Source organism: Aricia agestis, chromosome 11 (genome assembly GCF_905147365.1).
Source record: "Aricia agestis chromosome 11, ilAriAges1.1, whole genome shotgun sequence".
NCBI lineage: Eukaryota > Metazoa > Arthropoda > Insecta > Lepidoptera > Lycaenidae > Aricia > Aricia agestis.
The window spans coordinates 14050366-14065829 of NC_056416.1; the positions used below are offsets into that span (position 1 = coordinate 14050366).

The 15464-nt window shown below is 36.9% G+C and overlaps 2 protein-coding genes across 3 annotated transcripts; one reads left to right on the plus strand and one right to left on the minus strand.

Moving 5' to 3' along the window:
* Nucleotides 1-287: 287 nt before the first annotated feature.
* Nucleotides 288-9738, plus strand: LOC121731566 (odorant receptor 49b-like). The gene is made up of 5 exons (XM_042121049.1): nt 288-985; nt 1462-1561; nt 3393-3500; nt 8382-8537; nt 9685-9738. The coding sequence occupies exons 1-5, from the start codon at nt 288-290 to the stop codon at nt 9736-9738; spliced, it is 1116 nt and encodes a 371-aa protein (XP_041976983.1).
* A 1694-nt stretch (nt 9739-11432) lies between these two features.
* On the minus strand, nt 11433-14802 carry LOC121731565 (SAC3 domain-containing protein 1). 2 transcript variants are annotated; one of them, XM_042121047.1, is made up of 7 exons: nt 14608-14800; nt 14348-14509; nt 14107-14268; nt 13661-13936; nt 13281-13418; nt 12454-12640; nt 11433-12329 (listed from the first exon to the last, which is right to left on the minus strand). In XM_042121047.1, the coding sequence occupies exons 1-7, from the start codon at nt 14685-14687 to the stop codon at nt 12255-12257; spliced, it is 1080 nt and encodes a 359-aa protein (XP_041976981.1). In that variant the 5' UTR covers nt 14688-14800; the 3' UTR covers nt 11433-12254. The 2 variants fall into 2 exon arrangements, with proteins under 2 accessions (XP_041976981.1, XP_041976982.1); XM_042121048.1 differs by lacking the exon at nt 13281-13418 and having other exon boundaries at nt 14608-14802.
* Nucleotides 14803-15464: the final 662 nt, after the last annotated feature.

Sequence of the window (15464 nt, forward strand, 5' to 3'; positions counted from 1 at the left end):
TTTAACTACACCATTAGGTCTTTTACTATAGTTTCAGTATTTTATAGCTCTGTTTTAATGCTAAAGTATCGAAAGCTCAATTGCATAATGGGAGTCCTTGAATAACTACAGTAGTATTTATCTAGTTATGTAGAATTAGGTACCTAGTTAAGCGATTAACTTTGAAACTTGTTTAATGTGCAGCAAACTTTTCTTAATCGGGAGTAGTTAGTGAAAAGTTTAAGTACCCAACTAACGGATTAACTGCTCAGACAATCATGAGCTTTCAGGCTTAACGATTGTTAAATATGTTCACAGAAGGTGAATTGTTTCAATTTAATTTAGATGTTTTATTCTACGTCGGGTTATGGCCAAATGATGGTTGGACGGGGCAAAAGTTGGTGCTGTACCGAGCATTCGAGTACTTCATTCACGGGCTGGCTTTTACGTTCATCGTCATAACTAGCATCGGTTCCTACATGGTGCAAAATGATTTGCCAGTATTCATGTCCAATTTGGACAAAACCTGCGTCGCATACAATTTCGTCGTCAAAGTGTTCTTCTTTTTAAGATCGCGGGAAAGACTGAAGGGGTTGATAAAGGAGATCCAAGGGTCTGGAGACCGAGTCACTGAGGACCGTAAGAAGCAAATGGCGTACTCTCTACTCGTTATAATCGTTTTAGCTACCGCCCTGACGTCCGTCTTTTGCGGGATTTCGCTGCTGAAAGGCGAAATGACTGTCGTAGCGTGGGTGCCGTTCGACGTTAACAAGAGTTTCATGAATTTGTTTTTAAGTGTTCAAATATTATCGGGGACGTTCGTCGTCCCCTGTCTATACCGGGGGTTGGCTATGCAGGGCGTTATATGCAGCATCGTGATGTACTTCTGCGATCAATTGGACGATGTGCAATGTAGATTGAGAGGGCTAATGTACTCCGAGCGAGCCAGTCACGAAATAAAAGAGGATATTAAATGGATTATTCAGAAGCACGTGCGGATTATAAGGTAAGTAATAATTGGTATACTGCACGCATGATGCATGTCTATAACTCTATACGGACTGCAGTTGTTCAAAATATGGTTACAAGCAGTGTCAGTTTTAGCACTATCAGCACCCTGGGCGAGATTTTTTCGGCGCCCAGGGTGCTGGTAGAGCACCTTGCATGCCCCTCTTGTCTGCCATCAGCGCCCCTTTTTAACTGGCGCCCTGGACGGTCGCCAAGCGTCGCCCCCCATAACGACGAAGTTGATTTTGACAACTATGAAGTGGGTTTGAACCTGAGGTTGACCTTAACACTGGCGTAGCAGAGGTGCAAAATAAGATCACTGGTTACAGTATAACAGGTAAGAATTCCTGGCAGAAAACTATAGTTGTAAAAAAAATTGTTTTAGTTGGCTGGTGCCGACTGCCGACCCTTAGGTTAACCCTTAAGTGCCAATTATTATATAACCCGAGTAAACATTCTCAAACCGTTGTGCAGATATGCGAACACTCTGAAAGGAATCACCAAAGAATTTTTCCTGATACAAAACCTCGCTATGACTTTTGAATTGTGCTTGAACGCGATTATGGTGACATTGGTAAGTAAAAAGGCAGTGGGCATATTATAAGTCTTACGAGGGCTGCTATTTATGTATCCGGAATTAAAAAAAGAAACAAACATATATAATTTAATATGGTTTTATTGCTTTTCAAAATATTCGCCGCGATGATCGACACACTTTTGCATACGCTGGAACCAATTTTCATAGCACTTTTTCCATTCTGATTGAGGTATCTCCAAAACGTGCATTTTGAACGCATCAACAGCCTCTTTGCGGCTCGAAAAACGTTGACCACGTAATTTGTTCTTCGCGTATGGAAATAAAAAGAAATCGTTAGGTGCCAAATCAGGGCTGTACGGCGGATGACCAGTCAATTCGATCTTTTGACCCTCCAAAAACTGAGTTGTTTCAGCTGAGGTGTGACAGCTAGCATTGTCGTGATGTAATATGATTCTGCGTTGTCGGTTGTCCTTTCTTATTTCTTCAAAGACTTCTGGTAAACAAATGGTCGTATACCATTCAGAATTAACCGTTTTACGATTCTCTAATGGCACTGTAGCCACATGTCCATTAATTCCAAAAAAACAGGCGACCATTTGCTTCAAAGTACTTTTTGCACGAGTAACTTTTGTTGGTTTCGGCTCATCTTGGAACACCCACACCGTTGACTGTTGTTTAGTTTCGGGGTCATATGCATAGATCCAAGATTCATCACCTGTGTAGATATTATAAACGGCTTTTGACGTACCACGGTTGTATTTTTTTATCATTTTTTTGCACCAATCGACACGAGCCCGTTTTTGATCGATTGTCAAGTTGTGCGGAATCCAACGCGAACATATTTTTTTTACAGCCAAATGTTCGTGTAATATCTTATGTATGCTCGTCATACTTATGCCTAAGGACGCCTCTATCTCGCGACATGTAACATGACGATCACGCATTATTAGTTCCCGCACAGCATCTATATTTTGTGGGACAACAGCTGTTTTTGGGCGACCTTCTTTATTTTCATCCGTGAGCATAGACCGCCCACGATTAAACTCACTGTACCAGTGATAAACAGTGGTTTTTGATGGTGCTTCATCTCCAAAAGTTGCGGTGAGTTGAATAAAGCACTGTTGTTGATTTAGCCCACGCCGAAAATCGTAGTAAATCATTGCACGAAAATGTTCACGCGTTAAATCCATGGCAAATGAAGACACGCAATTTTCAAAATGACGCCACAATGGAAAAATAATTGACAGTCACATGAAACAAAATGTATTCTTCAACCAAAGAGTTCTATTTTCAAATGTTGTAATTACTTTTTAAATATTGTTCTTGTAAGTGGCCAGTTCCGGATACATAAATAGCAGCCCTCGTATAGATATAAGCTAAGTTATAAATACAACACGCAGGGTCGGTTTTAGCACTACCAGCGGCGGCCTGGGCGAGATTTCTTCGGCGCCCAGGGTGCTGGTAGTGCTAAACTGCCGCCCCCCTAACGCCGCTACTATCAACACGCAAAATTCAACATCACAACTGCTTCCATCGTGTTTCTTTTGGAGGAGGTGCCTGGATAACTTCTGTGTGTCAATTAATTATCATTTTTGGACTTACCTTTGGCGGACTTCTCTAGCACTGCAGTTTTCAGACAAACCGCTTTCTCTTAAGCAATTTGTCTACCCGTTACCTAAAAATAAGTATTTATAATGTACAAACAAAACTACTTCAGGTATAAATCAGGCTCACAACTTAGAAAAGTAATATTTAATAAAATAACTTACGGTCTCTTATTCGTATTATTAGAGTTGCGAGTTAAAAAGTTCGATTTTGGTCTTTAGCTACCATGTCTTTTTGTAATATCATTAATTAATGTTTTCAGATGGGATCAGAAAACAAGACAATGCTTGCTTCGTTCCTAGCCTTTTTGTCTCTTGCCCTGATCAACGCCTACATTTTCTGTTATATTGGAAACGAATTGATTACTAAGGTATAAAGCGTCTCCCAGACAGACCGACCTGCGGTGGCGGTGGCGCACAGTGGATCGAATCGACAATTTCGGGGACATAGGGACCAATTTTTGTATTTCAAATTTTTTTTGTGCCAATGGATAGAGCTAATTAATCTTAACAAATGTTATTCTTTGCAATTTTTTCTTAGGGTTATTATTTAAGTAGAAAAAAACATATTTTTAAATTTCTTGTATGGAAAAAAATATATAATCCCAAATTTTTGTCAAGTCCTGATAGATCCCGCGCTCAAACCTTTTTTTTAATATATTTTGGCTACATTGCTAGTATTATGTACCATAAATGTGTGCCTAAAGTTGCCACTCTGCCAGAAATAGCCGAAGCCGAAGAAAATTACAAAAGATTTAATTAGTAACTAATGACTTCTTAAAATTCCTTAAACTATTCTAGGCATATTTCATGCAAAATAATTATTATGCTAGTAAAACAATACTTAAAATTAGAAAAAAAAAAGAAAAATCGATTCCATGTAAATATTGTGATCGGTCATTAACTTCAAGTAACTAATCCGTTTGACAATAGTAAATAATCTTTTGTATTGTGTATTTTCTAACAATCGCTTAATGACAATGAACAGAACAACATTCAAAATAAATAGCTTAAGTAGCCTTGCATAAGGGCTTTTAATTATACCCTCATTAGCTATTATTAGTGTGGCATGGAATATAATACGTTTTGTTTTGCTAATAGCGTAGTGTTTTAAAAATTTGCGAAGGAATTTAAAAAAAATCCAATTTTTGATACTTAAATTTTATTATTAAGTATCGAAAAAAACATAAAAAAATAGCATTAATATGGTTTTTTAACAATAAAGATTACAAATAATAATATTTTCTCCATTTAAGCGTTACATACATATTCCCTATTAATAATAAAATTGAAAAATAAAAAATAGTGAGTATACATAAAAATTACGATACCATACATACTATAATAAAAGTAATAAAATTATTTCTAAATAAATATTGCATTTAATTTACAAAACTCAAAAAGCTTACTCACTATCAGAATGATTATCCTGTAATTCATTAACGTCAATGAACTCTATCTCAGATTCTGTCGGCAAATTTAACAGAAGCTCTTTAGCCCGTGAAGAGAGAGCTATTTTGTTATGCTTTGATAGTCTTGGTCTAAAACTTGTGATATTTGGATCTGATGATATTAAAAGATTATGTAAAATATCCTCATTTGTGGCTTTTCTACTTAATTTTCTGGAATAACTCTCTCTGAATTTCCGGAAATCTTTGTTACGAGCTTCTGCTGCTTCTTCTGACAGATTGCCGATAGGTATGGTAGCAAAATGCTGGATAATATCAGCGCCATGTATAAGCAGCTTATGTAAACTAGAAGGCATATAATACCAGGGATATAAATTTATGTAGAGTTCTGCAGTCTCTCTACAGAATAAGGAGAATTTAGAAAGGTTGATGCACTCTCCAGATGCTACAGTCTGGAGTATTACATGTAACCTTTCTATTAATTCCTTGCTTATACCAGTAATACGGGCTGCAGTGTCTGCGTCCCTGAAAAATCTTCGGGCAGTATTGCCATCATTAGTTGTTCCCTCTCCTTGTTTCACCTGGTCTATTAGTAATCCGCAATCTTCTCTAAATGCTCGCTGAATTTCGAACTTTCTAAGCTTAATTTTTTGTTGATCTTCGCCCCTGCCACTCCATTTTTTAAAATCCATACGATAGGCTGCATAAGAAAAATGGGACATTATTAATATTGAAAATGAATATTTTGTAAAAGAACAATGACTTGCGGCTGTAAAGTAATTAATAGCTAAGGTATGATAAATAAGAATAATTATTGTTACCTATGTGAAGAAGGCACTCCATACACCTTATCCAGCAGTGTAAAGATGATAGTCCGTACTGGTGAATTTCTTCATTCTTGTGTTTTTGGTCAAGCAGTTCAATATTGTTCATTTCCGATGGCTTTGCTTTGCAAATATCGCAAACGGCTGTCGACGTCTCTGATAAATATGACGTTATCTTTCCGTCAATCATCGTCAAAAGTAACTGGTGAGACACTTCAATTTGATTCAGTTTTGATGGCTGAAGCGCTTTTATTTCTTCTGTTATTCTGTTTTTAATTGACATAACAGTGGACTGGGTTTCTTTCGTAAATTGAAACATTAATGGACGACAGTAAAACGTGGACGATGGTCTTTCGTTTTCCCAAACAATAGTTCCATCGGATTGTTGTAGCCTAACTGGTACTAGACTGGCCATAAAAATACTGGAGTCTTCAAATTCTTTGTTTACTTTTTGCTTGTACACACTTTGACCAGAAGCTCCGTCAAAACCCCATTTACTTACAAGCTCTAAATTTATTGTTGCGTCCAAATCCATGGATATTGCATCCAAAAGTAAAGCTTGCAGTTTAATTGAAGCCCCGTCCTCAGTAATACATAAATCTTTTTTATCTGGATAACAATTCAATTTAGCTTGTTGCAATTTGTAGTACGATGGATATAACTCTGAACCATTTTCACTCGCAGACTCTCTTAAGTTTATATATTGCCACTTTGATAACTTTAGCGAAACTAATAAAGCTAGTGCCTTATCAGGTGAATACGTATCACTCTTAACCTTATCGTTGTTTAAGCATGCCTTGACTTTATTTAAATCTTCTGGATGATTGAGTAAATGGTTCATTATTTTTGAAATATCTTCGTTTCCACTATTTTTTAAACTCCTTGTTGATATGGCAGACATTTCTTCCGGAGAAAATGAAAGATTTTTATTTATTTCATCTAAACGTCTCCGTTTTTGTCGATCACATAAATCTTCAAAAGGTTTCCTCGGAGTAAACGTAGATGTGGAAGCGTCTGAAGTAGAAAGTGCTGGTGGTAGATTCTCAGTATTATCATAAACCTCGAGTTCTATTGGTTCAGTATTGATAACATCAAAATTGATTTCTTGGGGCCAATTTATTGACGATTCTAACCAATCGCCATTTTTTTAAATAAATTTAGCTAATGTTCGGTTGCATTTTTCCCATCTGGCACATATATTAGAACAAAAACGCGTACAGAACTTTCTAAGCACGGCACTATTCTCTTCAGTCACATTTATTTTCGATTGTAGAAAATCAAATAGTTTTTTACTATCTGACAAACTTTTCAATTGGTCTCTTAATACCATAAATAAATCTATATTATTCACAAGACCGTCCATTATACCAAAATAAAGAAAATTAAACACTGTGAAAATACGATGTATGTAGTAGCACGTTTAAACAATAACTAATTTTGAAATATCAATTACGATCCTTTTATAATTTTCCACACCTAACAAAGATAATTATAACTATTAATGATTGGCTAATGAGGGTATAAGCCCTTATGCAATTACTTAAGCTCTTTATTTTGAATGTTGTTCGATTCATTATCATTAGGTAAGCGATTGTTAGAAAATACACAATTCAAATTAATTACGAATTCGGCAGCCCGGGCTTCCAAAAAAAAACAGAAATTATCTAAGAAATTTATTAAACTAACTTATATTTCATTTACAATAATTGTTCCGCGATCGATCCTAGACCGACATATATGACAATTTTTGATAGAACAATAATTACGAAAACGCGGTTATGCTGAAACTGCTGATGTGTTACCTCGAAGGCGATGGCGTTGACCGGGCACGTGCGGCTGCATCAGCATTCTCCTTTAGGGGTCCGTGCGTAATTCCTCCACCCCCAGAGAAGCAACTATTTGAGGACTTTGAGCGAGAAAGTTGCTGGCAGAGATTCTTGATTCTTTACAGGAACTGCGTAGACTGGTTGATCAGCTTGGCTGGTTGGAGTGACACCCTCGTTTAGACCACTGTCCTTTTGTCGACGCAAGCGGCGACGTCGGATGATAAGAATAAGGGAAATTGTAACTATACCAAAATATACTAACGTGTATAGGGGCAACGTTGTATGGTACAGTGAAGAAGATATTTGATTTAGTTGGACAGGGTTCTGTAGAATTAATTGTTCTTCCAGGTTATGTAGATTCTTCAGGTCGAAAGAATTGAGGGTCATATGGAGAATCGATATTTCTAGTTTTTTTTTCTAATTTTAAGTAATTATAAGTATTGTTTTACTAGCATAATAATTATTTTGCATGAAATATGCCTAGAATAGTTTAAGGAATTTTAAGAAGTCATTAGTTACTAATTAAATCTTTTGTAATTTTCTTCGGCTATTTCTGGGAGAGTGGCAACTTTAGGCACACATTTATGGTACATAATACTAGCAATGTAGCCAAAATATATAAAAAAAAAGGTTTGAGCGCGGGATCTATCAGGACTTGACAAAAATTTGGGATTATATATTTTTTTCCATACAAGAAATTTAAAAATATGTTTTTTTCTACTTAAATAATAACCCTAAGAAAAAATTGCAAAGAATAACATTTGTTAAGATTAATTAGCTCTATCCATTGGCACAAAAAAAAATTTGAAAAACAAAAATTGGTCCCTATGTCCCCGAAATTGTCGATTCGATCCACTGTGTGGCGGTCAGTTGGATGACTTGGCCGCGTGCGTCTGTGTCGTTCTTAGAACTCTCAAGTCATCCAACTGACCGCCACCGCAGGCCGCGTCTGTCTGGGAGACGCTTTACGTAGACAAAAACCATTATATTATGGCCTAAACCACATAGGCGACATACAAGATTTCACTCAAATCGAATCATCGGTCTAAGCATGAAGCAGTTTACAGAAAGACAGACACCCTATCGCATTTATCAATAGGTACCTACTATCTATGAATGAAACATAAAATACTTGGCCATACCATAAAGTATAAACAATAATTTTGATTATCACGATACCTACTATCTTTTAGAGTATTGGTGTAGCGAATGCCGCATATGAGACGAGCTGGCTGCAGTGGCCGGTCCCCATGCAAAAATATGTACTCACCATACTGACTGTCGCGCAGCGTCCGCTAGCCCTCACCGCGGGCGGTATGAAGATCATGTGCATGCAGACCTTCGGACATGTATGTAGCTACATCAATGCCGGCGGACGCATCTGGGGGTTTAGTCAACATACATTAAAGTTTCGAAGAGATCGGTAGGATACTAATCGCCAATGTAATGTGCTTCGTTGTGTCGCCGTTTCTAACCATTTTTTCTGCTTACAATAGCAACGGCAAAAGCCAAAAGTCAATGTAGTTCTTAGAGACTGACTCTAGGGCCGGTACAAATAGTCAGTACTCAAGATACATCTCGGTCTCAAGACACGGTTTAGGCTCTGTGATTGGTTGGCTGTTAAAATTTGAACCAATCACAGAGCCGAACCGCGTCTTGAGACCGGGTCGCATCTTAAGTACTTACTGACTATTTATACCGGCCTAAGGGTCAATTTATAATAGCGCAGAGTCGAAGCGCAGCGAAGCGCGTCGAAGCGTCAAATTCGCAACAAGTCGAACGAATGCGCGCGGATTCGCCAGAGTGCCTACAGTGACGACGCGTAGATTCGCCTGTGTGCGCCTGGATGCGCGAGAATCCGCGCGCACCAATAAGCGGCGCGGTGGTCAAGCGAATTCGCTAAAGTGCGCGCGTATGCGCGCGCCATTTTATATTCTCAGAAGTAGGTAATAATATGTGCGTTAACGCTTTGGAGTTAAGGTTGAATTTGTTATGTTCATTTTTAATAATTCGCTTCGATGCGCTTCGACTCTGCGCTAGTATAAATTGACCCTAAGATCGCTAGGTAAAAATAAATGCAGTGTTATTTTTTGCCGTATAAAAGCAGCGTTAATAATAATATTACTGATCTCTACTCACTGATATGTCTACTGACAGCGAGTGTAGATCAGTAATCAGACGGCTTCTTATTAGTTGATTGCGATAAAAATGTGGCACGTTATTGGTAGATGTGATAGTCGGCACAATATGTGTACACATGCGTTGATTGCTCATTTTTAACCGACTTTCAAAAAGGAGGAGGTTATATGTTCGGCTGTGAATATTTTAAACTATAAGTACCTTGGTGTTGGCTGATGAGCTCTCCATGTCAGCATAAGTGACGTCTGCGGATCAGTCCGCCGACGTGTAGAGGCTTAATAAAGTTGCACTGTAATCGCGGGTTTAGTCGTTTAGGCCAAGAGTTTTATTAAACTATAAGTTTGACTTTTGTTTCAGGCGCTGTACAACGCTTATTCTCTGTTTACGCTGCTGAATGATATGATAGATTAAGCTGTATGTTCATTGCAAATTACAATCTGGGTGTAGGTACTTAATTAGTGTAGCAGCTCCTCTCAATACAATTTACCCACAAGCTAGGTATATTATCACGATGATATAGATATAGGTATCATAATATAACCTTAGCAATGGCCTATGACCAATTTTAGTGTCGCGCTGACCGCTCGCTGACATTAAAGTCTTAGGCCGGTATAAATAGTCAGTACTTAAGATGCATCTCGGTCTCAAGACACGGTTTAGGCTCTGTGATTGGTTGGCTGTCAAAATTTGGACCAATAACAGAGTCGAACCGCGTCTTGAGACCGGGTCGCATCTTAAGTACTGACTATTTATACGGGCCTTAGTGCAGACTGCTACAGTACTACGTGTTATTGAAAAACGCTCCCTAGAATTTAATATTGCTGTCAGCACGTCCGAGTGGCTAGTGGTTACGCGTAGCTACTAGCCACTACCAACAAGACCTGCAGCGCATGAACATATTTTAATGAAATCTTAGTTTATGATAAAGCACGAATAATAAAAACAATGCTCCGGCCATTAAAAACTAACTTTAAACGTCTCCTAGATAGACGCGGCCTGCGGTGGCGGTGGCGGTGGCGGTCAGTTGGATGGCTTGGCCGCGTGGCCGCGTATGTCTGTGTCGTTCCTAGAACTCTCAATTCATCAAACTAACCGCCACCGCCACCGTCACCGCCACCGCAACCCTGAAAACAGAGGAAGAAAAAGGTGGCAAAAGAAAAAGTTTAATTTTCAAATAGCGTTGACAATGTACTGTCAGGCTGCTAGAAAAGTAAATAAATTAAACCATCAAAATTATTGTGTTCTACTAAAAAAATCGACAAGTATATTTTACGATTACTTAATTTGGATTTTACAAATAAAACTTCTAAATATGTCTCCTCCCGCAAAGGTAAAGTCTAATGAAAGAAAATCGAGAGGAAGGCAAGCAGGAGTTACCAAAGTACGTTTTTTTATTAATCCTATTCCCATTAAACAGAAAAATCTATACCTAGATACTAATTATAAAGAGTAAGTTTGCGTCGAAGAGGCTCCGAAAATACTGGGCCGATTTCGATAAGCTTGACGAAGATATCTAAGTAAACCACGGAAAAATATATTATAGAATAGGTGGGTACCGCGGGATCCATTTTTAAGGCTGCGTTTCCACTGAAGCGGAGCGGAGCTTAGCGGTGCCCGAATTGACCAATCGTGCTATTCCAGCGGAATGACAGCGAAGATTTCGAGCATGGTGATTGGTCAATTCGGCACCGCTAAGCTCCGCTCCGCTCCGCTTCAGTGGAAACGCAGCCTAAGCGTGCGAAACCGCGCGTATCTTCTAGTATTGGATAATTAATTATCAAAAATAAATTTCATAGTTTTGCTGAGTACGTACATTGATTTCAGTAGAAAACCAAATCAAGACGAAACCTGCCAATAAAATGCCCAATTTGCCTAGACAAGCTGACCAAGAACTCTGAGCTGTCAACAACCGTATGTGGACACATCTTCTGCACACCGTGTATACAACGAGCTATGTTTAATCAATCTCTTTGCCCAGTCTGTAGGAAACGTTTGAGGAAGAGCAATGCATTCCATGCCATATATTTATTTTAATAAGTACCGTACCTTGTTAGTTATTACCGTACCGCACAAAATTAAAATAGTTTCATAATAAACTACAGGTGTTCAAAATAAAAAATATATATTTGCTGTAATACACAGTAAAAATTTGTATACTTTCTCACAAAATATATACGTAAAATAAAACAGGCATACTCGTAATAAGGATAAGATTAAGGGCGATAGCACACGGCGCATTTTATTCGTGCGTATTGGACGCGTAGGTAGGTTAGCGCTTCAGTTCAAACAAGATTGGAAAAAATTATGTTCAGTCAAAGATACGGTGACCCATGGACCCTATGGCCAGAGAATAAGTCGAAAATTGGTAGTTTTCCACTTACTTTCGACCTTTCTACCTCTTTAGAGCTCTTTTAAATTACGCTCTGACTGTCTTTTAATTTCGCTTTGTATACCTACTCCGTGTTCGATAGCCCTCTTACGCCTCTAGTACATTTGCGAAACGCGAAAACTCTGCGAAACAAGAATAGAGCGAGATGCAAATATAACGCACTGTCGTGTGGCGGGTGAGACAGTAAATCAGTTCGCTACTGTTTCGCGTTTCGCAGCGTCGGTGGCGTAATAGGTACAGAATTATATTATAGCACCATAGATTGCTGCTTCTTGCAACTGCGTGCTTAAATTACTTATTCAAATGAGATCATAAAAATATTAATAATTCATAATTTGGCCATAAGCCTATACTAATAAGAATAGGATTTTGACCAACCTGTACACTGTACTACTATGATGTTTAAAGTATATATGAGGTATTGATTTGATAAAAATAAAAAATACTAATAAATATTCCCTGTATCCACAGTGGATCGCATTGTAAATATCTCCGGGCATTCATAATAAGCTATTAAAAGCAACCTATATTCTAAACTCTAAAGTGTATATGTTAATACATCTTCTAGCTTGAATTGTATTATTTTGGCAGAATAATTTCTTCTTCTTGGTGGCTGAAAAAAAAAAAAAAATTGTTGTCCGTTGATATTGGAATATGAAACAAAAGCATTATATTACTGTACTAGTTATTGGAAATTATTATAGGAAGAAAATATAGAGAAATGTAATCCAAATTACCATTTCCACATCTTTGTATGCAGCTTTGTTAAAAATTACACTATTGTTGTTGACACTCAAGCCATAATGTTTGCAGGCCGAAAATGCCTCATCATCATCTCCGAACATCAACCATTTCTTGAATGTGCTGATGGGGACTGACAATTGTTTACTGTTGTATGCATGGCACATTGTGGATATGGCTTTTCTGAAACAAAAAGTGATAGGGCATTGCGCAAAAGTCGGAGCAGAGGGCGGTGCTAGCTATGGTAAAATCATAAAGTTAATATACCTAGCGGAATATAGAAACAAAGGCCTGAGCAAGCGAGATATCACTATAAGTAACACTCCGTGGTAAAATGAAGCGTGTGATGTATGCCAGCAGCACTCTTTTTTTGACGTCCAGTCGGCACGTGCCGCACGTTGACAATTTAATCTCATAGAATTCATGTTCAATCATGCTTGTGTAAGTGTATACGTACACATATTTTTCACACAGATCAAAACCAATTTCGGGTACGTTTGACAGCTCGAGATTGTTGCTCTATTCTGCTATATTAACTTTATGGGTAAAATCGGACCAAAATCTGACATGTTGCACTCGACATATCAGAATATTGACAGAAACGTTTTCAAATGTCGAACAAAACTTGTTGTTTACTGTCTGTGCTGGTGCTGCCGTCTAGCATGAAAAAATTGCAGTATAAATTACTGCAATTTTTTCATTGCAGCAATATATCGAGTGTGATCAATTGAAATTCATGAGGAAGGTCACCAAATACCAATTACTATTTTAAGATCTCCAGGGAATTAAGCAACCAAGTCACATTAAAAAAAATGTGACTTACTTTTGTGATACAGGCAGGTGTGAACACAAAGCAGCATAAGACAGAGGGCACAGTCGTTTTGATAGTTTCATAATCCTAACAAAGTTGCCTCTATAGTTTGCTACTCCAATACTGTATGCCAACTTCAATGCACTTACTCTGAAAACACATTATTTGTTATAAAAAGTATACTGAAAAACAATAAATAACAGAAATGTTGTGTAAATATTGTAAGTTATACAATTTGTTAAAAAGTTTGTGGTAATTTTTTTAAACATTTCCTTGTTTAATATGATGTATTATATTCAGAATTGTACTTCTATATTATATTTGTGGAGTGTATTGTACTGTTTATTTGCTGTGTGATTTTTTTAAAATAAAATGGAAAAATTATTAAGTACCTTCTTAAACTTTCTGGTAGTTGCAAATATCTATGCAATGGATGTGTGTCATTTAGATTGGACAATATGTACAAACTCTCCACCAATACTCGGTCAATAACTAGTTTCTGCTTGCTCAAATCTAGCTGTTCTATTCTAAGTGCAATATTGTCCAACGGTGAATATTCCTTTGTTTTGTCTAAAGTACCACAACAACTGAGGAACCATTTTAGACATTCTAGCAAATGTTTTTTGTTTAAAACTGGATCATATTCATTTGGACCACATTCACATAATCTGAAAGGAAAATTTAAAAATTAAGTAAAGCAAAAACATAAATATATGACAGGTATAAAATTAGCAGACTACTTGATACAGGTATTCTGATTTTTACATAAAATCAGAATACCTGTATCAAGCAGTGCGACAACAAATTTATTTCTCTCAAAATACCTTTTCCTCCTTACCTATAACTATAGTAAACGTAAAATCGGATCATAGGCTCAAGTAACTCAACACATTGCTCTGGCGGTAGTCTTTGTATTGTCATATCTTGGCGCACGGACCTCAGGCGATCTTCAATGAAATCATAAACAAACCACTTCTTCATATCTGTTCTTTTTGATACCCTGTAAAAGTTATTAATGGAAAAATATTAGAAGCTAAATTTGATGACTAAAAATATGTTTAAAGTTTATGTAAACTTACTCAAACATCAAGTAGTGTATACATTTTAGGAGCACTGGGTAAGGTCTCAAAAGATGAGGATTAGCCATATTAGTATCAGCTGCTGATCTGTTATAACACTTTATTAATTTAAGACCTGTGTCAGTAGCCTCCAGGACGTGTACCATTTTCTCTCTGGTTCTCCTATATTAGCAAATAAAAGAATAAGTTAGTCAAGTTTTCAGAGGTTAGGTTTTTTAAAATTTAAATGAATTAATAGTGTAAAATATGCAGGTACGAACATATTAACTTCTTCCAAGGGACAAAACTCCATACATGTTCCTTTTATAGATAATTCTTCCTCCTTTGTTAGTTCAGTCATGATTTTAATTGTATTTATATAAAAATACTTTAGGGTGGTTTGTTTTCACATGAGCTTTTGCACAGAAGAAAGTTAATAAAACTATCAATCTTAACTTAACCCATTAAACAATAGGGAAATTTTAAGAAAAGCTTTTGTTTGTTTTGAAAAAAGTTTGTTTTTGTTGAATTTTCAATTTTCTTTTGAATCTTCTTTTTCTTCTTTTTTTTTTTTTTTCATATAATGGCACTTCGGCTATAACCATGGCCAGTGTCGAGTATAATATTATGGCGGGAAAAACAATATTCTTTATACAATTTTTTCTATATTATCGTCAGGTCAGTCAGGTCTAAAGTCTAGTCAAAGTCTAAGTATAAAGTCAATACAGTCAAGAAGTCAAGTCGGTCGATTCAGTAAAGTGGTAGGACGCTTTACTGAAACTTTTGATGGAGTTTTGGAGGGAACACAAAAGAGCACGTTTCTGGTTATTACATCACTCTCCTACACTTGTGCACGATAACGAATATTTAATGGTTAATATCCTACCAATATTATACATTAAAAACCCAGATAACACAATTTTAGGAAAATAATATAAAAACACAACATCACTCTTTCACATTCTCCCAAAAACTCTTTTTCTTCTTTTTAATTTACATCCTCTTCTTCTATCTTTTGCACCATAGATAAAGTATTATTGTATAGATGGCTGATTCTCCAAACCGCATTTAGTTGTCCGGATGTTCAAACTACCCGCAGAGTTACTTAATATTATGTAGACCTTTGTATTTTTTTTAT